Source organism: Pleurodeles waltl, chromosome 3_1, assembly GCF_031143425.1.
Source record: "Pleurodeles waltl isolate 20211129_DDA chromosome 3_1, aPleWal1.hap1.20221129, whole genome shotgun sequence".
Taxonomy (NCBI): Eukaryota; Metazoa; Chordata; class Amphibia; order Caudata; family Salamandridae; genus Pleurodeles; species Pleurodeles waltl.
Genome location: NC_090440.1, coordinates 480446305 through 480471534, shown reverse-complemented (window position 1 = coordinate 480471534; position 25230 = coordinate 480446305). Strand labels below are relative to the sequence as shown.

Here is a 25230-nt window from a genome sequence, read left to right as displayed (position 1 = left end):
GGGTTTCCTAACCCTTTAATAATATATGTAGTAGCCCGGAATGAACATTAGTATACACAATCAACATGTCTACATTAATAAAATGAAAACAGTAATAAACCAAATATTTGGGAAATTAGAATTTTGCTTAGTGAAAAAGGGATGTGAGGAGAGGAAACAGGAAAGCGTTATTGGGGAGAATAAGAATTTATTTTCATTAGAGACGGAAGGGGGTAGTGGAGAGGGAAACTGGAAATAGAAATTAAAAAATAGAACCAAAAAAGAAACCAGTAAACATTGTGCAAAACGGAAATCGTATAGACAGTAAAAGTCATACAAATGACGATCTAGAAACATACCTACAAAACACATAAGGAGAGGGAGGGTGGAGACACACCGGAAGACAACAGCAACAACATCTGAACTCCTAAGGACAGTAGGGCACCTTTGATTTGGTAGAGAGCATCACATAACAGTGAGACCGTAGGGAAACAAGGCATGAGAACAAATACCTCTATCATAAAACAAACATTAAAAAAATTAAGTTATATTATAATAAAAGAAAAATAATCTGAGCAATAAAAGATAAGAGAAACTAGTAACTTGGGTAAGTGAAAACAGACATAAGAACAAATTAAATGTAAGTAATTCTTGAAGTGTCCATATCCTCTCTATGTTGTTGAAGAAATGTCTCAAGTGAAACAGGTTCCCCATAAGAGGTTGCCTTGTCTTTATCTGTCGCCTTAAACAAGCACGGATGAATTTGGCCAAATCTAGCGTTTTTAGCTCTCAACTGAGGACACATATCCCTGAACTGCTTTTGGCGATCTGCAGTGACTTTCGCCACATCTTGGGTCGACCCAGATGATTTGTTTTCTGTCTTGAACAGCAGACATTACTTGTAAAAGGTCTGTATATTGCAAGAAAGGCAAAATACCTCCACGTGGTTTAGCATAAGTTCTGGTACCAGGTCTATGGGCTCTCTTTATATTGAAGGGAGTAGTTGTAGACATAGCCAGAAATTTTGGGCGAAAGGATTGAAAATAGATGGATGGATCAGAGCCCTCCGTGTTTTCAGGAATTCCGTAAATGTGGAGGCTATTCCTCCTGTTGCAGTTTTCAAGATCCTCAGTGTGCTTTTTAAGTAAAGAAATCTCCGACTCCAAATAAGAAATATATATGGCAGTGTGTTGAATGTTATCCATTTCTTGCTGTACTAGTGATACTCGCAACTTCAATGAAGACCATTTATCGTCTAAATTTTGCAACATCTTGGTAGTCTTTTTCATGAAGGGTTTCAGTGCGCAAATCTCCTCAAGTATCATATCCATAGAAGTTGGCGAGGATCTTATTGGAGAAGGGGGGCTTTTTTGGCCTTTTATTTGATCCCATATGCATTTTACTGAACAAAAAAGTTTTTGTGATTGTACCTGAGTGGGAATCAGGTTTCTGAGAGCTAGTGTCATCCATATTGATAGAAATTGAGTCAGAGTCTGAGAATGGAATGGTATTGGAAGTACCAGAGAGTTTAAGATGCATTGATTTCCCCATATAAGAGATAGGGTGCCGAGCTGAGTACTGATGCACCGCAAGCATGTGAGGCAGGAAATTAAGTTGGGCACAGAAGAAAAGTGAGGGCCTCACATACTCACACTGAGGTGGAATACTTTAGGAGAAACATAAATTAAATAGAAACCAGTTAACTGTGCAGAAAAGTAATCTTTTCATTTCAAAAGGTCAGTCTTCCAGGAGGTTGAGAAACATGAGGAAACACTCAAAAAGATGACTTGAAAGTGTTTGATAATTGGCAAACACTGAGGATTATTGGCCATGCACAGATTCCAGAGGCTAATTAAACAGAAGAAAACGGAGGACAAATATAATTTTGAAATTCATGGGAGACTGCAAAGTGCTTACTGTCCATTTTCAATTAAAAAGGAAGAAGGTTCTGTGAGGGAAAATATGGGCAGAAAAGAGAACAATATTCTTTTTTTTATGTGTGTGTATGTGTGTATTGAGATATATATATATATATATATATCTCCAACACCAACAATTGCCAAACAATTCATTTGTTTGCACTCCAGGAGAGTTTAATTGCTTCTATTCAAGAAAAATATAAAAAGGCACCACCAACGCGTTTCAACCTCTCGGTCTTGATCACAGTTTTGCAAAGAAAACCTTCCCATGAATCTCTATTTATAGTTCATCTTACTACCACCACCCAAGTGCATGCTGGGACAGGTAGTCCCCTACAAAAACTTGTGACAATTAAAACATAATACAAAATTCAATAAACTTTTCTGTTACTATAAACATCTAAAAGGAAGTTGAATGATTAACTAGAGAAATATCTCTAAAGCCAAGACTAATTAATAATAATTTACAGATAAATGAATAGTATCTGTGGGATAGATGTTACCATGCTAACCACATCTATGGGATGTTGGGCTGAAAAATATGTCTTATACATGAAATATTGCTGACAATGTTTACATTGTAAGAGTGATGATGTTTACCTAGTTTCCGGGACATTGATCTACCTTGTATCTATAAATCCACTGTGTATACCTGGTATAGTATTTGAGGCCACATGTTCATTACTTCATGTATATCTCTCTTCCAGACATAATACTAATCTTAGTACATGTAAATGTCTTCAAAATCTATACCTTCAGACCCGTTCCTCCATATGGTTGACCCTATGTCTGTTACCTTACAAACATTAAGTACTTGTTTACCCTTCACACTGTCACTTCATTAAATGGCCTCTAATTACACCAATTTCTTTTTTAGCCACAAACCATCATAGGTGGTAATGAAGCTCCTCATCGCCATTTAATCCCCTCGGAGTCTATGTTTTGAGTTGTACTATTAATCTAGACTCTAAACGTCTAAGCCCGAGCTCACGGTTTCCTCCACTTTCATTATGCTCAATGGTCGCGATCCCAAAGAACTTCATATTCTTCCAGGTTTTTCCTTCATGTGTGACTAGATGTTTAGCCAAAGCATAGTTTACATCCTTATTTCGCACAGCCCTGATATGTTCAAGTATACGTGTGTATGTGTGTATATATATATATATATATATATATATATATATATTTGTGTTTACAGCATACTTTCCCAATTTATTTTTAAATGTGGTGGTAAAAACAGTTAATTGATTAAATAGTGTTTCAGCTCCAAAATTGCAGCCTTAGGTAAGGAACGCGCTCACCGCCTGTCAAAATGGCAGGCGCAACCTCGAGTTGCAAGGCAAACTCCCCTGGGGTCGGCCGTGAGCCTTTGGAAGATGAAGCCAAGCACATCACAGTCTCCTCCATCAGGCGAGTCTCAAAGCGGTCTCAGCAGGTAGGATGCTCCTCGTGTTCTTTGGAGGGTCAGTGAGACGCCACCATCTTCATTGGAGTTGAACCAACGCCACCCCCATATTCTTTTTAAGCTTCTTAAATGAGTGGACACGGTGGGCTCCTCCACTGATTAAACCGCAGCCCAGGTTTATGAAGAGTGACAGCAGAGAGACCCATTAATCAGCGGAAGCAGAGCCAGGAAAGACCATGGGCTGGTGTCCACAAGGCCAAAGACTGATGTGCTGGCCTGTTCTAGGTAAAAAGGAATGAAGGGCCTTGCTGCTGAGCACAAACTCAGGATAGGAGGAGGTGGGAGAGTGGGATTCAATTCATGGGGCTTGGCATCCTGTGCATATCCTTAAGAAGAGAAGAGGTTTCTGTACCCCACTGGGCCTCTTTTGCCTTTTAGGGTTCAGAACATGCACATAAGACAGGCTCTGGCTTTCATGTTTTAGTTTTCTCGACGGCATTCTTTCCATTTAGTTTTAAAACTTAAGGCCTTTGGAAAGACAACTGCTAGAAGGACACATGGCCATCAAGGCAATCTCCCTAACATATAGTGTGCTCGTACAGTATGCCCATAACAAACACATAGGGAGAGCTGAGCAAACTTGGGGTACGTCGGCAGGCAGATGTGGGAGAGGTGGAGGATGAGGTCTGGACAGAAGCCCTACAATTCCCCCAAGGGTTGGCAATAGGTTTGCACTTCCGACTGATACAGATTAGAATACTACACAGTATACTACACTCAAACACTACTATATTACATAGGAAGGGCAACTAATGACAAATGCCTCATAGGCTGTGGTCACCAGGGAACATTTCAACACACTCTATGGGACTGCCCTTCACTGGGACTGTTCTGGACAGGGGTGTGGCATAGCTTTGAAGTTGCAGAGGGAACACCGATAGAAGGGCAGATGATCCTAGGGTTGTGGGCTGTATGGAGGACCTCCCATCTAACAGTCTACCAAAAAGACCTGGTGAATCTGGGGTACCTGCTGGCCAAATGGGAAAGCACAGACAGGCTAAGGATGGGTGTATGGGGGAAGGAGATGCAGAGATGCCGTGACATGGAAAAACTATAATACAAGGGTAAGGGCTGTCCATGGAAATTAGAGAAGATATGGGAATGCTGGGAATGTGATGGCAGCTAGTGAAGGTAACCGTGTGAGGGGGGACGATAGACTGCAAGGAAACGAGGAACAAGGAATAGATTCAGAGCTATGACACCAGATATGGCCATATTCTTCCTGGTGCACAGAGCCCAACTTAAAATACCACTGTGAGGACAAACCAGGAAGGGTTTGGTGATCCCTGGGTCGGGGGTAGCAGAGTGGAGGGAGCGGGGATAGTAGGTGGAAGTGTCAAGTTGGATTTTGGTTACTTTTTTGAACTTTCAGATAACTGTACGAGACAGAGATCTGAACTTAAGTTTGTAAATGTAAAATCAATAAAACATGTTTATAAAGAAAACGGCAGGCTTTAGAGTTTGACATGTGGAGGTGTAATGCTATCTGTATTTAACCACCGGCTCCATCTCAAACACTCACTCTATTTTGTGCTTAGCTTAGCTGCAAACGCTGTCACATTATTGGCGCAGGTATTTTTCTGCTCACAGCTTGTGCAACGTGTTTTCGGTCTTTCACACCAAGGACAGGCATATACCATGGAGGAGTAGTAATGATAAGATGTAGCAGGCTGAGAATGGTTATGGCAGAGGTCTTCAAACTGGGGGGCGGGCCCCCCTGGGGGGGCCTCAAGTGATCCCAAGGGGGGCCCCAGACTCTGGCCAAAATAAATATTATGCAGATAACAGGCCATTGTTTTAAGCAGAAGCATGTTATTGCAGTTTTAAAAAGGTAACAGTACTTAACTGCAATGTTTAAATAGGTTTAGACATATTTAAACATTGCCATGTTTATAAAATAATTGTGAGAAATTCTGAGGGGGGGGCCAATGATTCTTATTTTTCAACTGAGGGGGCGCGGCATTCAAAAGTTTGGAGACCTCTGGGTTATGGTAAAGCAGGGAACAGCTCGGTCTTGGAAGTGCACCTTGGGATTTGACCAGTCTCTAAACGTGCTCTTTCAACACTAACCTGGTACTGGCAACGTTTGAACAACAACTTACCTGATGGGAGGGGGTTTCTAGAATTTTCCTCTTAAGGTTGTTTAAAGTATATAAGGTAGTGGAGGCTTGACTACTGGGTAGAAGGAGCTCATATGAGAGTGGACGCCTTGCTCAGAAACTAATCCCTGAAGTTGGCAGACAAAGGAATGATGTTGGTGTCAAGCCCCTTGGTGGTGCATTTTTAAATCTTATTTTTAGCTTTGAGTTGTGCATGCATAAATACATAGTATATATATATATATATATATATATATATATATATACCATTTCTCTTTTTTTGCAATCATTAGTCTACTTCTGTGATTATTTTTTGAATTACACTTGTGTTGCTGCATTTGAAATAAAAGCTCAAGTTATCCTTTCCGTGTATGAAACTTTGAAAGTGCTTTAATAAATGTATTACTCAGACTAAGAGTGCTGCATTCTTTGCAGAACAGGAGGGAAACTCCATCACAAACATGACAGATATCCCGTCTGTCTTATTACATATACAGTAGGATATAATGCACTTGTAAAAAGGTAGAAGGGATATCTGTCATGTTTGTGATGGAGTAACTTCCATGTCAATCTCTAAATTAGGACCTTACTGTGTTTGAGAGAAAAATTAATGGTACATGAAAAACGTCATATATTTCATGAAACCTCTCACTAAATTGTTGCATTTAAATATGTGTATATAAAGAAACCCCCTAGATTTCACTTTGAAAAGTGGATTTATCGAATCAAAGGGGCCTCATTCAGGTAGATTTCAATAAGTGCGCTGTCCAAAGCACAGTATGTAAAGTACACTAACTCAGTGAGGTATCAAGAACTACATATACTTATTTGAGATATGCTATTTCAGAAGCAGAAACTTCAGTTCAAACAGTGTGGTGCACAGTGAGGAAGTGATATGAGAAAAAAACAAAATGCATCTGCAAAATAAATATTACCATCCAAAAAGTAGGTCTATAGCCTTTGTTAAAATAAAATCACAAAGCCTTATTTGGGGGACGTTGCCAACTCGCTATGGAAACAATCAGTGGGTGTCTTGAGGACTGAAGCCGCCTAGCTGAAAGAAGCAAGGCAAGCTGTTCTTGTATGAAGGGTTGAGGGGAACCCCTTATTCTAATATTATAACTCTGTATGTCTGTCTGTATATTTTTATGAGATTGCCTACCTTTTTACCTGTATGAGCCCACCTGCCTTTCTGTCTATAAACCTATTGTGTCACTCGGTATCACTTCTTTATTGATGACATGGTGCATTATGTCCTATGTAGCGTTGTCGGGTGTTATCAGTAAATGCTATAGAATGGAGTTGAGGGTGCATTTCTTAATTTTGTGCATTATACCTTAAAACTGGAACAATGCAGAATTAACCTTCCTGGTTAGAATTCACTTTCTACATTAGCAGCTGTCCTTCAAATAACCTACCTGCTTAACATTCTCTACTTTGACGTTGTGTTGTGTTTATAGTATTTGTGTAGCACTTGTTACCCCTATGTGGAGCACAGACACACTTGTAGCACACTACACCATGTGAGTGTTAGGTTGAAAGATTGCAGGCTTTAGTTTTAACCTGTTTTGAAAGTATTTCCATGTTATGAGTAGTGACCACTGAGGTGTGGTCATCATGCTATGGGACACAGTGTTAAGCGGTTTAATTGATGAGGAAGTGAGAGAAAGACAAATTTTTTAAACTTGTTAAACTGGCAGTACCGAATAGCCCTGCAGGTCCCTTTGTTATGGTGGTAGTTTTTATTTTATGTTCTTGATCTGATGTCTTATGCTGGCTGTGGTGGGAGGTTGTTCCCTCTATTATCTTGTGGAGTCACAAAAGGTAACAGGTGTCTATAAAGAGTGACCAAGGATCAGAGATCTGCCAGTAGAGTCCGTGGTACAGTCCTTCATTATAAGATTTCCATTATGAAATTATGAGATGGACATTGTTAGTGTCTTCTTTGTTGTCATTACAGTAGGGCAGTGCTGAGATAATGTGACTATTTATGGACCTGCAGGGTAAACTGTTGTAGGGTCTTCTTTGGACTAGCAGTTTGTGGCAGATCTCTTTGGTGTTGGCGGCCTGTCTAGTTAGTATTGAGTGGTTGTTTAAGTATACTGGTGTAGTGGGGATCTGTCCCATTCAGTTGCCATCAAGATGGGAGGGAGGAGCTGACTCACCTGAATGGGCTGTGCCCTGTCCCCACACAAAGCTCAGCATACTCCCTTGTAATGAGTGTGGAGCCAGAGCAGGAAGGGCAGGAACTTTGTGACTTTCAAAGGCCACTCTGAAGTGTCCCTCACTTCAAAGGCACAACTGGCTATAAGTACCGGACTACAGACACCCCCAACTCAGTACACTTCTGGACTTGTGGGTTCTCTGCCAGGAAGAAGAACTGCTGTGCTACTTAAAGGTCTGTCACTCTGCTGGGCTTCTGCTCTGCTGAGCTGACCTGCTGCATGTTTCCCTCCTTGCCTGGTAGTGGGAAGTACTGGACCTGCATCTCTCCAACTCAGAACCAAATTGATTCTAAGGGCTTGCCTCCTGTTTTCAAAAGACTCAGGGACACAAAAGAAATTCCAACACACCTGCTACAGCACCTAGAGTCTGCCAACTGTGAGTCTTACCCTGCCAAGTGGTGCCAATCCAATTCTGGGCTCTGGGAAGTGTGTATAAAGTGCTGCACCAGTAGAAATAATCCATGCATCAACGCCATTGAGGGAGTCGGAATTGGTGCATCAACACCGTTGTTGGAATTGGACCCGGTGCATCACACTTAAAACCAGTGCATCACATTCTGAATCGATGCATCCTCTGCTACAGGAGCCATAGCAGCGCATTACATTCAGACCCAGAGCATCGCATTTGAAACCGATGCATCATGGCCGTTGCACAGAGAAGATTGATGCATCGCCTCCACTGCATGGCCTAACACTGACGCATCGCTGTGACTGCGCCACGCATCTCCTCAACAGCAATGCAACTCGGATCAAGATACTTTTGATCAGTGGGCCACTGCTGGTCCCTGTATCTGACCCACACTCCATCTCAGTCGGCACCGACTATTGACTTTGTCTCAGTCCAACACAACCAGATACCCCGCACAGGTGCCTATTGCTTCTAAGCGCTATATTGTAGATTATTCTTTAAAAATTAAAATCTCAACTTCTACTTATTGGATTTTTGTCATTTGGTCTTGTTTATTAAATGATTTAAGATCTATTTTTCTAACCAGATTTGGTATATTTTTGTGTGGTGTTTTCCCAGTTTTACTGTCTGAAGTGTGCATAAATATATAACTCCTTACCTCTTAAGTTAAGCCTGACTGCTCTGTGCAAAGCTACAAGAGGGTGAGCACAGGTTAATTTAGGGTGTGTATCTGACTTACCCTGACTAGGATTGTGGCTCCTCGTTGGACAGGGTGCATGCCTCTGCCAACCAGAAACCTAATGTCTAGCAGTGATCTGTTATGGTGACATGGATTATATCAAATTGATACCAGGAGGAGTCCTAAAACCAGATTAATTATATGGAAGACGTAGTTTACTATGTGAAGTCTGAGTGGACAAGGTGCCACAGGGAAAAACATGAGGGAAAGAAATGAGGGAAGGCTTTTTGCGAGAAATGTAGAGCAGGGCCAGCAATGCAAGTCTAGAGTGTCTTAAAGATGGAGTACAATTGTGAATATCATGCTGAAAATATTGAAAGGGGAAGAATGAACTGCCTAAGACATCAAATAAAAGAAGTGCTAATGTCTAGGATGTAGGAGTGGTATGCCACAGTTCACCCTCTATCGAGGACTAATTCCCCGTCGCCTCAATCCCTACACCTTAAAGTACCTGTGTGCCATCTAATGTTTATAGCTACCCTATCTTCACGCTCCCAAAGGTCCAGATGAGTTGATGTCTCCCCTAGGAAATAATACTTTACACCAGTCGTTCCCAACATTTTGAGTTCTGTGGACCCCCCACTTTATCAGTACTGGAACCCAGGGACTCCCACTGAATCATTATTTGAATCCGGGGACCACCCCCATGAGTCATTACTAAAAGCTGGGGACCTAAACTGTTCATATTATTAATTTTCTAAGCAGTCATGGACCCACTGGGGAGGCTTTGCGGACCCCCAGGGGTCCCCGGACCACAGGTTGGGAACCACTGCTTTACACTGTAATGGGCGCATCATACTCCTTCAAGGGTGGGTATTAACTTTCCAGACACTAATGGCATACTTGATGGTCTCAGTTACCTTGAATGAACACGCCCACTGCACCTTGACCTCAAACAAAACATTCCCCAAACAAATGTAAGGGTGGGATAGTACATACTCAATTTAAATACCACCTCCTAAAAAACACGTGCAGTGAGATTGATATCTATGTAACATGTTGACAATTGCACATGGAAGGTTCATGCAGTTTTACATGGAAACACGGTAACACGCTTTCAGAAATGATGTTCTCTGTGAATAAGTCAACTGTTAGAAAGATAGGAAAGTTCTTTCAGACTTCAATCTATAGAAACCCAGGCTCACACTCACCTTTTGTAATTCCCTTCCTTTAGCTGCCAGCCACAGAACGCAGTCCGGTCCGGATATTTTAGTCTCGCAAAGCAACCAGTCTCCTTGGGAACAGCATACAGCAATCCCTGGGATCTGCCATCTTATCTAGAACTCACACACCAGATCCAGCATGACTGGTACCATCAGGGGTCGCTGTGTACTCCTATGTGGTGGTTCTTAAGAAAAGGATCGGTGTGCCTGTTTGACTAGTTTGCCCACGCCGTCTCAGTCATGTCTCATAAAAGTAAAGATGGGAAGGTATCTCAAACTATTTCTTTCATGATTATTTAGAAGATGGAGCCTAAAGCAGTATATATCAGTGCCTGATTAACAACCATTGCTTTTCATATTTTTATGCGCAGAGATGTTCATTTATTTATGCTTTTAAACAAATCACTATCTCCAGTGATAACAGTCCTTTGAATTTAGGATTATTTTGAGCTTTCCTTTAAAGCTAGTGTTTCCATTGATATTGATGTGGGTTCTTCGCGTTACAATGAGTTATACCTTTATGAAGAAGAGTATACTTATGCAGTGACCTCATCGTGCCGTGGAGAAAGATAGGCTATCTAACCCTGTTTTGGCTGTGATTTAATTCAGAAAACCCTTATCAGGCAATGATCACGAGTGAGCCATTATATTCCTATATGTGTGGTAACCATATATTTGAGCTACATTTGTTCCCAAACATATGCTTTTTTTGCATTGTATAGGGTAGTCTCCGCTTGTTGAATTGGCTTCTGTTTAAAAGGCTGAAGCTTTAACCTTGACTTTTTTTTTTAAGAAGTGAAAGCTCAAGGCAGCAGTCTCCAGCCTACCATAGCGGAGATGCCATTTAATTTGACAAACATTTGCTTTTCTGTACGCGTGTTAAATAATTTGACCATAACAGAGGATCGGGCTACCTTAATTCATACCCGCTCTATCCAGAATTACTGGTTTACAAAAGTTCGAGTCACAACTGCTGCTACTAATTTCTGTAGTGATCTAAAATTGTGGGAAAATAGCCTTGAGTGTTTCACTTTTTAACTACTTCGTGCAGTTGTGTTCTGAATATTTATAGAAATGTTATAAAAAAATATTGAGATATCCGTCATTGAGCTTCAGTGGCTCAAGGTGCTTCGAAGAAAGGAGTTAGATTTCAGGTGTATGTGTAGTAGTGTTTAAAGGTGTGTGTAGGTGAATCCTTTGCCTATGTGGGGTAAAGGCAAGCATTGTATGTTTTCACTTTGGCGCTTGAGGAGGACTGCAACTTTTTTTTTTGTTTTTTTAAATTAGCCCAAGTCAAGATTTATAGAATAAAGACAATTCTTATTGGTTTATTGCTGAAAAAACAGTGGATCTATTAATATTTACGTTTGGAAATTGATCATCAAGCCTTTCTTTCCAACAGTCATGATGATAGAAGGAGCCAAGTGGTTAAGTTTTCGACCCATGCCCAGAGTCCTAAGTCTCAGTTTCCACATTTTCTATTAGATCAAGATTCTTAGCAAATCATTTCATCTCTGTCTGCCACGTTGCCTGCAAAATTTAGGGATTCCGCTGGACGAGATTACCTCAGTATTGCATGTTATAAACAAATATACTACATTGAGAACTTTTTTATTTTGCACAACCTTAATAAGAATTGTCAAGCGCATTGTATTCTTTATAGACTATTACCCTGATGAGAACATCGTCAGTCAATGTTTAATGTCTTTCTTAGGTCTGGTAGAAGAATAAGAAAAACACGGAAGTATGACATCATCACCACTCCAGCAGAACGAGTCGAAATGGCGCCTCTGAATGAAGAAAATGATGATGATGACGATTCAACAGTGTTCGATGTGAAATACAGGTACAGGTAATGTGCACACAGGCACTGTAAGGCTGCCTTTAATTCATTATAATCCTGGTGGTGGCTATTTCATTCTTCTCTGTATTTGTTTCCATAGATTTTACTGTTTTTTTCTTTTATGTTGCTAATGACATCATCTATTTCTCTTTAAATAAATATGTGGAAAAGTGGTTGCGCTAGTTTCTCACTGTAATGGACCCCCACGAGGACTGTAACAACATATGTGTACCTAAACCGTACTCCCCACACGATCATTGGTTTGACAACACTCCAACAAAGTTGTAGCATATGAGGAAGAAACTTGTGTGGTATAGTCCTCAGTAATGCTTTTGACTAAGAGGATAGGAGACCGACTTAAGCTTACTGAAAATGAATGCTGCAACTCCCAGTTCTGTGGGGATCAGACAGGTGGCGTCTTATCAGGCTGTGCGATCGACTGGGAGAGGCACGAGCATCCATAGTATGACCTCAAAATGCAATCAATAACACTTGCGTGCTATGTATGTGAGACATCTAAGCTACCAACCTACTCACAAAGAAAAGGAGTGCTGTGCAATAGAAGTTAATAGCATATATGGACACCGGAAGTGATTGAGGGCAGTAGTTAAGAGTCCAGATATCTGTGTGTGTGCGCGTGTGTGTGGGGCGCTGTAGAAGAAGAAACACGGTAGTAGTAGAGCTGTGGGGAGGGGTTCTGCTATAGGATGGCACTAATATTGGGTACTTCCTTTTCATTCTGCTCTCTGCGTGCAAGTGCTAAAATGCACAAATTCACCAATTTTCAAAAATAGGATACTTTTTTACGAAACACAAATTCTTACAACTTGATTTATTTTTCAAAACTAGACTAGTTTTAGTGACATATCAGTTGTTTTGTAATTTGCTTCGTGCTTACTGTAATGTTGATATTTGCTCTAAATTTCATTTTTTTAAACATTTGTTTATTGTTTATACAAACATGCAGCAGGTAAATGTGTATCTTTCAGTGAGGCTGTTTTTGTGCAGTTAAATTTATGACCAGTTCCACAATTTAAATTATTTTAAAACAGTGAAAATGCAAATAATTAAATTATACTAGTCCACGTCAAAACATACTATTTTGTCATTGAAACAGCGAAAAATATACGTTTGGAGTTAGTGTTTTATGGACATTATTATTACAACTAATACATTTGTTACTTAAAATTCACCATTTTACTCAAAGATTGTAATGTTTAAAGGCGTCTTGGCCCTTTCCATGCACATGGCTATGTACAAGGAAACTATGTGTAGGGATCTCTACAGCACCATCTACATGTCCTTTAGAACTTTATGCTAAGATTCTGAAAACTGAAAGCTGTGAATGACTTATCAGAAACATTAAAGTTGGACTAAATTTTTTTTCAGCGACTGCGGAACACATGATTACTTACTAGAAAACACAATCCCACATAGGGAACATATGAAAGTGAGACACAAAGAGGAATTAAATGCACCTTTTCCAAATCGTATCAGCAGAATTCAATTTTTTTTATGCACATGAAAATGTACATCCTTCTACTAGTCGACTATTGTGACAGGAGGTGGAAAACGAGGCACAGGCCAACCTGGGACGTTTGGTATCCCTGTTGATAGCAAGAAACTATCTATCTTTTTAAATAATTGGTCATTATAATCCAGTGTGATGGCACAATACTGTATTTCTGTTCAAGCTGTCAGCTACTGCTGACCTACCTCTGGTTACAGGAGGCCAGTCCAGCTGGTGCAGATCTAAGAAACAGTTTGAGAGCTGCCCTACCTGCTGCATTCTGACTTGTTAAAGCACGAGCAGATGCTCAGAAATGCCCATATGTCCCTCATGAGCAAAACCAATCATTATAGTACATTAAAAGCTGTGGGAATGCTCACATCCTGGCACATAGGAAAACCATTAACAATTGACAGCTCTTCAGAAACCTTAGCAAAAGGTTTAATATCAAAGTACCAATTCCTGTCCTTGGGTGAACCATTCATGATAAACCCTGAAACGTTTTAAAATCATGTAATTGCAGAGCTTTCAACCATGCATTTCTAATAACTTCTTCTTCAACATGCCATCCACCAAAGCCACCATACACTCAATACCCTCGTCTCTATCTGCTGAACTATTAAATTCTAAAGGCATCCTAGACAAGCAGTCTGCCTTACTGTTCTTTCCTCCTTGAATGTTCTTAATGGTTAACAAATACTACTGGAGATGTGCTACCAACCCGACTAATCTCAAAGAGGACTTGCCAGTGCCACTAACATCGAACACGTAAATCACAATTATCAAGAGCAGCAATTGTAAATCATTTCCTGGTAATGTGACTTGGAAGTGGTGTGCTGTTGGGTTCACAAGATTTTACAGCATGAGCTGCTAAAAAGTTCCTGCTCTGTACTTTAGTTTGTAACAATTGTACTGAAATTAAACAACAATGTTAAAATGTTAAGAAAACATCAGGCATTCTTACTGACTTACTACTGATTTTACTGCATCTTGTGATCTTTTTTTGGCAGCAAAAACTTCAGGAGTCAACTCAGCTGAGAACACCATAAGTGGCTTATTATTTTTGTTAGACTTACGAATCAATATAGTTTCATTAATGATGACCATTATTTCTCTGACCTCACTGAGGGTGAACCAGTAGCCAACACTCAAGAGTAGCTTTAAAACTTGATTTACTTTTTCAAAGAGTGCATACTTAATTGAAGGCTGACGGTTACGTTGCTACTGGTAGCTAATTGTGCATTCATATTATCGAATGTATGCATGCATGCATGCAGTTTGGGTGGGCATACTTCGCTGTTTAAGTCAGCTACTCGGCTGAAAGCTTCATCTTGGAAGAAACTAGCTGCAGATAAAAACATGTTTGCCCTTTGAGACTCAAATACTCTGTACTTTGTTCTTTCGTCAATCCATTTGGCCCTTGCTCTGGCTAGTTCACAGAAAACACGTTGAAGATCCTCCCCTTTCTAATCAGTTGTTGGAGGTGGATGAGGGGTAGCCATTGATCTTCTAAATGGATGGGCATTGAGTTTGGTTGTCGTCGCTTTCTCAGAAGACTTGTGATTCACTGATTTCTCCTCTTCACCCATCAATTTCAATCTTTTGTAAACTTTGTCTTGCCGTATTTCTGCAGCATCTCAAACACTGTTCTGTCCAGCCGCAGTTGATGTTAGCTTTTCTTTCGGATTAGTTTGGCAAATGACACATTTTTGTTGTTGAAGTTGTCCTCAGACTTTGTAGTTAGCAACACTCTGCAGGAGATAAAGATCCTCTTCTACCACCTGCTTCACTCATGTTGACGAATTTGATTTAACGGAAGACCTGAAACAAAAGCAATATTAAAATAAATTACTAATATGATGGCAAAAAGACATCATTATAGAGCCGCCATTTTGGAAAATGGCATAAGTGTTGCTCTGAGGAGGTATTTTTTTTCTCTATAAGACTACTTGAACCCAAAAACCTACATTTTGACAATAGAATGAAGTATATAGGTCTATGGTTCCCGAAATAATACATGATCACTGCAACACATTCGCCATATTTAGGGTTGAGCGCAATCTGGCCCCTGTTGTAATCTGTTGTGGGTTTTTAACCACGCGCATGTCATGCTCATCACTTTCATGGGTTTGTGGGCTTGCCTTTTAAAATTCGCTTGATTTAATTTGTGAAAGGCATGCATAAGTCATGTCTCTTGCAGTGTTTAGCCCCCCTCGACAGCACTGGTAAACTACTGAAAACATACAAGGCTCCATGTTTTCCGCATAGCTTCTGGACTACTTTTTCTTTTTATTTCCTACGCAGCGTGATTTTGCTGAGCAATAGTTGAGCACTTTACTTGACATCGGCCCTGTTACATAAATAATTGCATAACTGCTGATACGTTTGACTGCGAGTGAACTTCTGTTTCCTTTTGTGTGCCTCTTCACGCTCATGCTTATGGCGTGGAGCCTCAAATCGGCTTGCTTATGTAAAACTGTATTACTTTTCATTTTCAATTTATGTGGCAAGAAAAGTCCGGTCAGGACTTTATAACGCAATAGCTCTAAGTCGAACAAATGCGAGACCCATTACGTTGCAAATGCTTGTTTAAAATGTCGTCCAGAAGAAATTGGCCCAGATTAATAATGCCTACCCAAGCTAAATTACTTCTCTAATGATACAAAAACACAAATCAAAAATGAAATTCTCTAGACAATAATTTTTTTACGGCGGTATCTCAAGGGGCCAGACTACAGTGGCCATCAAGACTAATCTCTTGACAGAGGTGGTGGAACCGGGAGCTTATACCTCTGAACCCCTGCTCCTTTTCAATGATGCCCTCACTGACGTCCTTTTGGGTACTTGGTCCAAACCAGTATATGGGCTGCTGTGAATAGGGCGATTGCCCACTGCCAACACTTTGCACCTGGGGGACCCAGGTTTCCCGATGCAACACCCCACCCCGGAGAGCTTGGTGGTCCAAGCCTCTACTTCCACTGGTGCATTCCCTACCGCTCCCCCAGATAGGGAATCCAAGGTTGGATTCATTTAGGAAGATGTTTTTTGCCAGCCTTGTATTGTGGTCTGTGAACACCGCATGCCTTTTGGGCCGTTATTCTCACACACTCTGGGATATGGTTTCACAAGTACTGCCATAGGTCTTGGAAGAGCCCGGGCTGCACTCTCTCAGGCTGTTACTGACGGGAGAGACTCAGCAACGTTTATGATCCGTTGCGGACTGGACACAGCCGACTCACTAGGTAGAGCGGTTTCTACGACAGTGACCCTGAGGTGCCACGTCTGCCTGAGGATGTCTGTATTTTCTAGGGGTGTTCAAGCTTCCCCAATGGACATGTCCTGTGACGGCACACATCTCTATGGAGACAAAGCAGATTCAGTGCTAGAGTGCTTCAAACATTCTCGTGCCACACCCAGGTCCTTGGGCCTCATGGCGGTTCCTTGTCACCCCTCAATCTACCCTGTGCGGCTACAGAATGGGCTGCCAGCTGTGCACCTTCCCATTCAGCAACCATGCCTTACATGCTACCCAGATGGCCAGTGGTCTGGTCAATCTCCCGCCCTCCTGCCCTGCAGCAGCCTCTATTTCCTCCTAGTCTTCCTCTCCCCCACCAAGGACCAGTTGGCGGCAGGATTCACTATCACCTGTCCCACTGGCAATCCGTTACTTCAGATAGGTAGATTTTGCAGATAGTCTAAAGGGGCTACTCCCTCCCCTTTGAGACTACCCCTCCATCCGTGACACCATCTTACGACCAGATGATGGAGGACCATGTGTCCCTTCTTTGTGAGGAAGTTGCAGCTCTCTTGGCCAAGAGAGCAATAGACAGGGTTTGGTGCCAGAAGTGTGCTGTGATTGCTATTCCAGTTACTTTAAGGTCCCCAAAAAGGACAAGGGACTTTGCCCTATCCTAGACCTACAAGCCCTCAATCTCTTCCTCAAGATGGAGAAGTTCTGGATGCACACATATGCTCAGGTCTTGCTTGCCCTGGACCCAGGAGCCTGGATGGTATCGTTGGACTTGCAGGCTGCTTTTTTTCACATTCCTGTCTTGCCCGCCCGCAAACGTTACTTGTGGCTCATGGTAGGGCACAAGCACTTTCATTTCACTGTGCTCCTCTTTGGCCTTACTAGCACCCTTCAGGTGTTCAGCAAGGTGATGGCATGGTTGCAGCTCATCTGCGGAGATCATGGGTCTCAGTCTTTCCCTATCTCGGTGACTGGCTGTTCAATGCGAGCTCTTTCTGCCTCTCTTTCTGAGGGTCCACTGTTCATTCTGTCCCTTGCCCAGCAGGGCTCTGCTTTGGGCTCTCCTAAAGGCTATGTATCTGCTATTTCTGCTTTTTTGCGGTTGCCTGATCAAACTTCCTTGTTCAAGTCTCCTATTGTACATAGGTGCGTCTAAGGTATTACACATCTCTTCCTTCAATCCCCATTCGTTATGCCCCAGTGCGATCTTAATTTGGTTCTGATCTTTGTGATGTTCTCTACTTTCAAGCCTCTTCACAACTGTCCCCTCAGGCTTCTCACGTTGAAAACAGCTTTCCTTGTGGCAATTACATCTGCCTGCAGAGTGAGTGAGCTGCAGGTTTTATCATCCAAGCCGCCCTACCTTTCTTTTTATCCTGACAAAGTGGTGCTTCATACTAGGGCCTCTTTTCTGTCAAAAGTAGTCACTCCTTTTCATGTCGGCCAATCCATCGCCTTGCCTACTTTTTACACACCTCCACATACTCCTAGGAAGAGGAGATACTTCACCACTTGGACCCAAAAAGAGCATTGGCTTTCTACTTTGGTCGCACAAAAAGCTCCGGGTGGATTAACATCTCTTTGTAGTGTATGTGGGTACAAAAATAGGTCAGGCAGTGCAGAAGCGGACCATTTTCAGATGGGTCGTACTCTGCATTAAGATCTGCTATGCAGAAAAGCAACCCCCAAGGGCTTGCACACTTATTCTACCACAGCTTAAGCTGTGTCCACTACATTAGCATGGTGAGTTCCAGTCCTGGGCATCTGTCAGGCACTAACATGGGCATCTCTGCACAAATTTACCAAACATTACACCTGGGCAGTCAGGTCCGTAGGGACCAACACTTTGCCCATTTGGTCCTGCAGGACTTTGTTATTTGAAATTAGTTTGCAGACCCATCTGCGGGGATGGTATTGCTTGGGTATCTATTCAAAGGTAAGGAATCTCAGCTAAAGGTCTCCATCAGATGGATAAGTTACTTGCCTTCAGTAACTCCTTATGTTGTAGAGACTGTATTTAGCTGCAGATTCCTTACCGAATGATCCATTCCCCCTGCTCTCCGAACGGATTTCTAGGGGCAGGGATGTCCCTTTCTGGGCACTAGTTTTGACACACCACTGGTCAGTGTTCTTCATGGCTCCGCGCTACTGGAGTGAAAACTTTTGAAAAGAAACTGATGTTGGCGCTCCTGAGTGGCACCTATATAGGAACCACAATATAATATCCTGCGCATATGATGCCGATCACGGATGCAGAGCCGATCGACTCCACCTCCCGGCGAGCAGGGGTACGGCTCATTAAAATTGGCCGGACCCAGTCTGACGCCTGGGCAGAAATCAAAGGTAAGGCATCTGCAGCTAGATATTCTCCACCAGCCTTTCCATGGCGGTTTTACTGCCACAAAAAGGCTGGCGGAGAACAGGTGCTGGGAGCCACAGGGGGCCCCCTGCACTGCCCATACGCTTGGCATGGGCAGTGCAGGGGTCCCCCCTGCCCAGCACCCTCGCAATGATAGTGAACATTGCGATTGTGCTGGTGCACCCTGCAGGTGACAGTATTGCCACCGATCTATTTGAAGCCAGAGACAATGCTACCCCCTGTTTCCAGCTAGGCCGACCTGCCCGACAGCCTAGCGGGAAACCTAATAAGTCCAGCGGTGTGGTCGCCACTATGGCGGCGGACACCGTGTCAGGAGTTTGGCGGATGGGCTTTTCCATCCACCAAACTTAAAAAGAGGCCCATAGTCTCTACCTGATAAGGTATTACTGAAGGTAAGTAAATTGTTCAATTAATGAATCAATTGCCAGCTGTTAGATTTTACAAGCACTGCTTTGGACTGGTTTGGTAAACAATATATTTAAGATGTTATCAAAATCTCACTTTGTCCCTGCCTTTCTCCATTTCCAAAGAGTGATACCTACGTCTTCAGCCCTGCCTCAAATCTGAAATTCCTTCTAGTTTGTACTTTTGAAGGGCTTTTATATTTGGAAGAAATAAACATAGACTTCATAGGCTGTGCATTTCTGGTTTGATCTTCTGTTTCTTTAGCAGGTTCACTGCGATCACTGAAGGGAAAGGAATCATATAGGGAATTCACTAAATCGGCTTGTCTTATCCAGAGCCCCAGAGATTTTTAGACAATCCCAATAACATCCCCACCACCCCCCAGCACCTTGTGACCTTTACGGGTGAGTAGCTGCGCTCTACAAAAACTGATTGATTGATTACATTTCCCTTTTCTCTGAACCGTCCCTAAAGTCATATGGCTTGTAAAGCAACAGTAATCAAGAGAAGTACACCATTCTGTAGGAATGCTGGCATGAGTATCAAGCCTCTTGTGCCCGGATAATTAGAATTCTGATACAGTTTGTAAGATCAGCTTCTGTAGTTTCGGGCAGAAACAAATGTGGTGGAACGGATACCAGTAGAAGATTAAACAAAAACAGAACTGTTAATCATCTTACATGAAAGGGCTTTCGATCAGAAGGTAAAACAAAGCAGTCTGGTCAAACACAGTGCATCTTTTGTGTGTTCGCCTTCCTCTTCAGAAGTCCTTAGCTGCCACAGTTGTAGGATGCCTTCCTACTAACCTCTCCCCCCCAAAAAAAGCCAGGTTGTTACAATAGAAATTCCAAATAAATTAGCCACTTGTGTTGGTCTCAGGCCAGGGTATTCTCTGTCGACCCTTTTGGACCCTCTGACACCTAATGTTGTCAAGTCATAACCGTCTACATGTCCTCACAAAGGAGTGGTAGAAAGGAAGACACTGGAAAACCACCTTTCCATCGCTGCCCTCATTTTAGATCACCCTGTCATTAGCATCCTGCTCTGTGTCCTCCTCTATCATTATGTCCCACCTGCCTCTCTATAGTGCCCTTCCCTGGTCTTTTGTCATTGTTAGTAATAGTGAGTATATATGAGCATACAGATCGAGTACTGGAGATGAAATAATAATTGTGATGTCCAAATAATCAAATCAAATCCTCACCAAATCCTAAACTTTGGTTTTAGTTCATAATTTATGTGCTTCTTTTTATGGATCAGATTTTGATTAACTCTTTGTGATTTATGTTTAATTCTGCCCTTTGTCTGTCAGTATGGAGTTCAAAATTGATTGCCCATTTATCTAATTCAGAATGCCCCTATAGTCAATTCTCTAACATTGTGATAATTATGTTTCAATAAAATACTCACCAGTGCTCACTCATAAATTAACTATTATAGCAATAAAATCACAGCAGTAGCTGTAAATCATCCAACATATTTTAAGGAAATAACTCATTTCACTTAGTGCAGGGTAGAGATGTAATGTTAATTGATTTACCAATAAGTTCCCTTTTGATGATAGTGTATTGCAGTAAATGTTTTTCAGACATTGAAATGCTGTACCCATTTAAAATATCTTGTACATACTGCCAGATACTTGTGATGAATTGTCCTAATTGGCTTCATAAAAATATTTATCAATGTATTGTGTACTTTGTTAGCACGTCTGACCTTAATAAGTAAACTTACAAGGGGATGCGAATAGGTCGATGAAGCTTTGGACTCGCAATTAAGATGATCCCACCATAATTCCAGTACATGCAGATCAATAATCAATAACCAATACACTATCAATAATCAACAATAATCAATAACATTAATAATCAATAGTCAGTAATTGTCACACACCATGACCTTTCATTCATGAATAACCCCACCTTTTAGTAAAAGGTAGAATATTTATTTCCCTATATTAACAATGCTAACGTCATGTAAATTAATCTCACAATCAAATGATACGCATACAGAATCAACACTGGCTGTCCAAAGCGATGGAAGAAAGGTAATCTAATCAAAGCTTGAGCTATTACACATTCTAAGGTTACAGTGCAAATAAATAACAAGAGCAATTGCTCAAACGAGATCACATACAAGTAGATTTAGCAAAAAAATATATCAAGCATCGTTCCTTATTAGTAGATTTTCATTAGTGAGAATCCTTATCTAAAATCAGATTAGCATCAGTATGTTGGGCTTCATGCAAAACAATTTAGTAACATGAATTTGGAAAAACATCTAACTATGGCTGTCGCAAAACAGTGCGGTTGGTACCTAGAAAGAAAAAAATATATGTCTATCATACATGGGTACAACAATACCTCTCCTCAGTTGGATCTGCAAGCTAAGATAGTCTTCATCATCAGGACATCAGTCGCTCAGCAAGGCATCCGGATTCAGCATCAAAGTTCAGCAAACGCGAAGTCTTTAAGCATTAAAGTTGAGCATGTCTCTTGTCAAGACGCACAAGAAAATATTGACCTTTCGGCCAGCAAGCAAATGGGCAATGGGCTGTCTTCCCTCGGTACAGTCTTGTTAAGTTAAATTCACTAAAACTACTTCCCAAATCCCTATTGGTCAAGGAATCGCATGGTCACACTTTGTCCAATAAAAATAAAACTCCAATTCTATGGATTCTACCATTACTCTGTTCACATGTCGCTGAATGGTTTTTCCTGCAATGTTTTCATCATTCGGCTCGTCAGGTAACAATATTGTTTCAGCTTCTACTCCAGTCAGTGTCTTCATTGTTCTCCACCTGAGAAAGTCAGTCTTACACAAATTACATACATATTGTAACATTTAGCAAGGACAGCATCTTCTAGCAGTCGGTTTTCATGAGAAAAGATTCTCAGCTAATCACAGTTTAACTCTCTAGGACAACCATTTATTAAACGTTAAGAAATACAGCTTGACGTGAGGCCTGGCAACCAGGCCAAGACCTTCACTAAGTTAAGACCTACAATTAATAAAGCTAATACATAATGAAACCCTTAATATGACATATTGCTACATTAGTCAAACATATGCTCAATATTTCATAGCATTAGACTATTAAAAAGTACACTTCGTTAACATTGACGGCCACTCATTGTGATCACATTTTCAAATGCGTGCATTATTTCTCTGTTATTATATTTTCTACACAAACCCATTACTCAGATTACGTAGACACCTATTAATATATATATATATTTTTTTATTAAACGTCTGCGCTAGCAACTTCATAAGGTAGCATATCATATGGGCAGTTGAGTTTTTTACAGATAATATTTTGGAAAGATCACTAACACAACCAACAATAGAGTGTTATGCAAAACTCATACTAAGGCAAAAGGTAATAAATTGAAGTCAATCATGAGGAAGTCAGGGACGTAGAGAAAACCTGGAGCCGAGTAGGGTGATGGCAGGGGATTTGCTGCTGCTGTGAAGAAACCCCACATTACATGTAATGCTTGTTTTAGAGTCTTTGGGGCTGATTTAAAGCTGGGAATCTACGCATGTGCAGAAGAAGTGATGAATCCTTAAAGGAGAGTTATCCATTGGTGGGGATGAAATCCATTAAAGGAGACTTCTCTTCAAGTGGAGACTCACCTGGTGAACTAACATACACAACAGTGATAGAAAGGTGAAGGGAAATCATTCTGTTTTCCTCCAAGTGTTAGACTGTGTCTGGTGCAAGGCATTTTACCTCTGCCTAGCACAGTCTACCACCATTTGCTTTTTTCCGGAGACGACTGTCGCATACTGCTTCTGCATGCATGAGACTTCTTCCACACCATTGCAAAGTCATAGAGCAAATGTCTTTCCATTTGTGTAGCAGACTGTTCATCCATAATCTGCAAGGCATATGGATTAGGAGGGCTTTTTTTTGGCTCTCATCCCCTTACAACATTTAGGGCTGCAGCATATAACACACTGGCCTCACAGTCACACCTTGTTCTGAATCTTTGTGATCCTTATAGTGTTTTCCTAAAGCCACAAACCCTTTATTGGGAATGCAGATAGAACAGCACTGTTGGCTGGCATACCAGTCTGCTCTCCCCTGAGAAGTGGGCATTTGTAGGCAGCCAGTGGTGATTAACATTATATGAGTTGTTTCCAACTTATGTAATTTAATAGTACATGCACCAGGGAATACTGCCCTACTTGCATGTTGATTACAGGCATGCAGATAAGGAGCCATCTGACCCATCTGTAATTCCACTGTGCGCTGAGCATGCAGTTATATGCAACAAAATTCGACTTATGACGGTTTTACATGATTCTCATTCAACCTATACATAGAAGCTGTAAGCAGAAAGGAAATGTTATGTTTTTCCCAATGTTACTGGGGTTTGTGCACTCTAAACTGGAGTACTGACTATGGATCAAAGTACCTCATAAAATGACCTCAGAATATTTTCTACTTGCCTCCAAGCACTGTCGGTGTCCTTTTATCTCCACCCTAGCTTCAATTCCCAGGTGCCTAGGGATAGGTGTACTTCCTTGCAAGGGCACAAACAGTATAACTACTTCAGTATTCCATAGCCCTTAGCTCGGGCACAAAGAAGTTAAATATTCCTAATGTGCTGTATTATTGGTGGTTGCTTTTTGATTGGGAGCAGGGACAGTTGGTGTTGACCACTGGTGCTTAAATATACACTGCCAACACAAGGAGCAAGGCTGAAGCAACCAACATGATTTCACGTAGGTCTTAGAACATTATTAGCACAAGGACCACTCATTGTTGAGATTTATAATTGTGTAGGCGAAAATCAGACTCCTAACGCACTTCTAGTCCACATTGAGCCACCTGAGTCCTAAAATGAGGTAACGTTTATTGATGAGTTTGGAATATGATCTTCTTACTGCTTACGCCATGTTGGTGGAAGCAGTCATGGAGGACACTCGAGGTCTGTTCACAGATACACCACTTTGAGTGTATATTTATGTCAAGGTGTAAACTATAAGACTCCACCCCCTCATATCAGAAGGGTGGAACCTCCTACAACAGGGTTTACAAGTGTAAAGTTTATTACTCCTACAGATCGATAGAGATCTCCAGCAAAGTACTGAGTAAATTATTTAAGTTTATTATTCCTGAAACAAAATATAAAAATATTTTGTAAAATGTAAACATATTTTTTTTAAGTATTGAATTGTAGCTTAGAACTAATACATTGACATTTTATAGCACATTAACTCACCAAATTAATTGTGTGTAAAATAATTAATTTACACATATCAGTACTTTTGTAAATACTCATTTTTAACAATAATTTAAAACGTCTTGCCCTTCACCAACATTCTTATTTCTATTTAATTAGTTGTAAATTGTTTTAAAAATTGTTTAATTACTTTACATTTTTTACATTTTGTAACCCCTTCACTGCCAGGCCTTTCCACCGCAGGTGCCAGGGATATTTTTCTGGTTATTTGGGGCAGTTCGCGCTTAAGCCCTCATAACTTTTTGTCCACCTAAGCTACCCACATCAAATTTGCGTCCTTTTTTCCCAACATCCTAGGGATTCTAGGGGTACCCAGAGTTTGTGGGTTCCCCTAGAGGAGACCAAGAAATTAGCCAAAATACAGTGAATATGTCGTTTAAAAAAAAAAAAGAGGGCTGCAGAAGAAAGCTTGTGTTTTTTTTCCCCCTGAAAGTGCCATCAACAAAGGGTTTGTGGTGCTAAAATCACCATCCTCCCACCTTCCAGGAAAATGCAGACTTGAATCAGAAAACCACATTTTGGCATTTTACTGGGACATACCCCATTGTTTACTATTTTTTGTGCTTTCAGCCTCCTTCCAGTTGTTGACATAAAT

The 25230-nt window shown here is 41.2% G+C and overlaps 1 protein-coding gene across 3 annotated transcripts in view; it reads left to right on the top strand.

Annotated features, from left to right (window-relative positions):
- FAM174B (family with sequence similarity 174 member B) overlaps positions 1 to 25230 on the top strand; it is a 137465-nt gene that overhangs the window by 86612 nt on the left and 25623 nt on the right. For 2 of the 3 annotated variants that reach the window (XM_069222747.1, XM_069222748.1), the window contains exon 2: positions 11713 to 11850. In XM_069222747.1, coding sequence (XP_069078848.1) covers positions 11713 to 11850 — 138 coding nt within the window. The remainder of the gene's footprint in view (positions 1 to 11712; positions 11851 to 25230) is intronic. The other variant, XM_069222750.1, reaches the window with a different exon arrangement.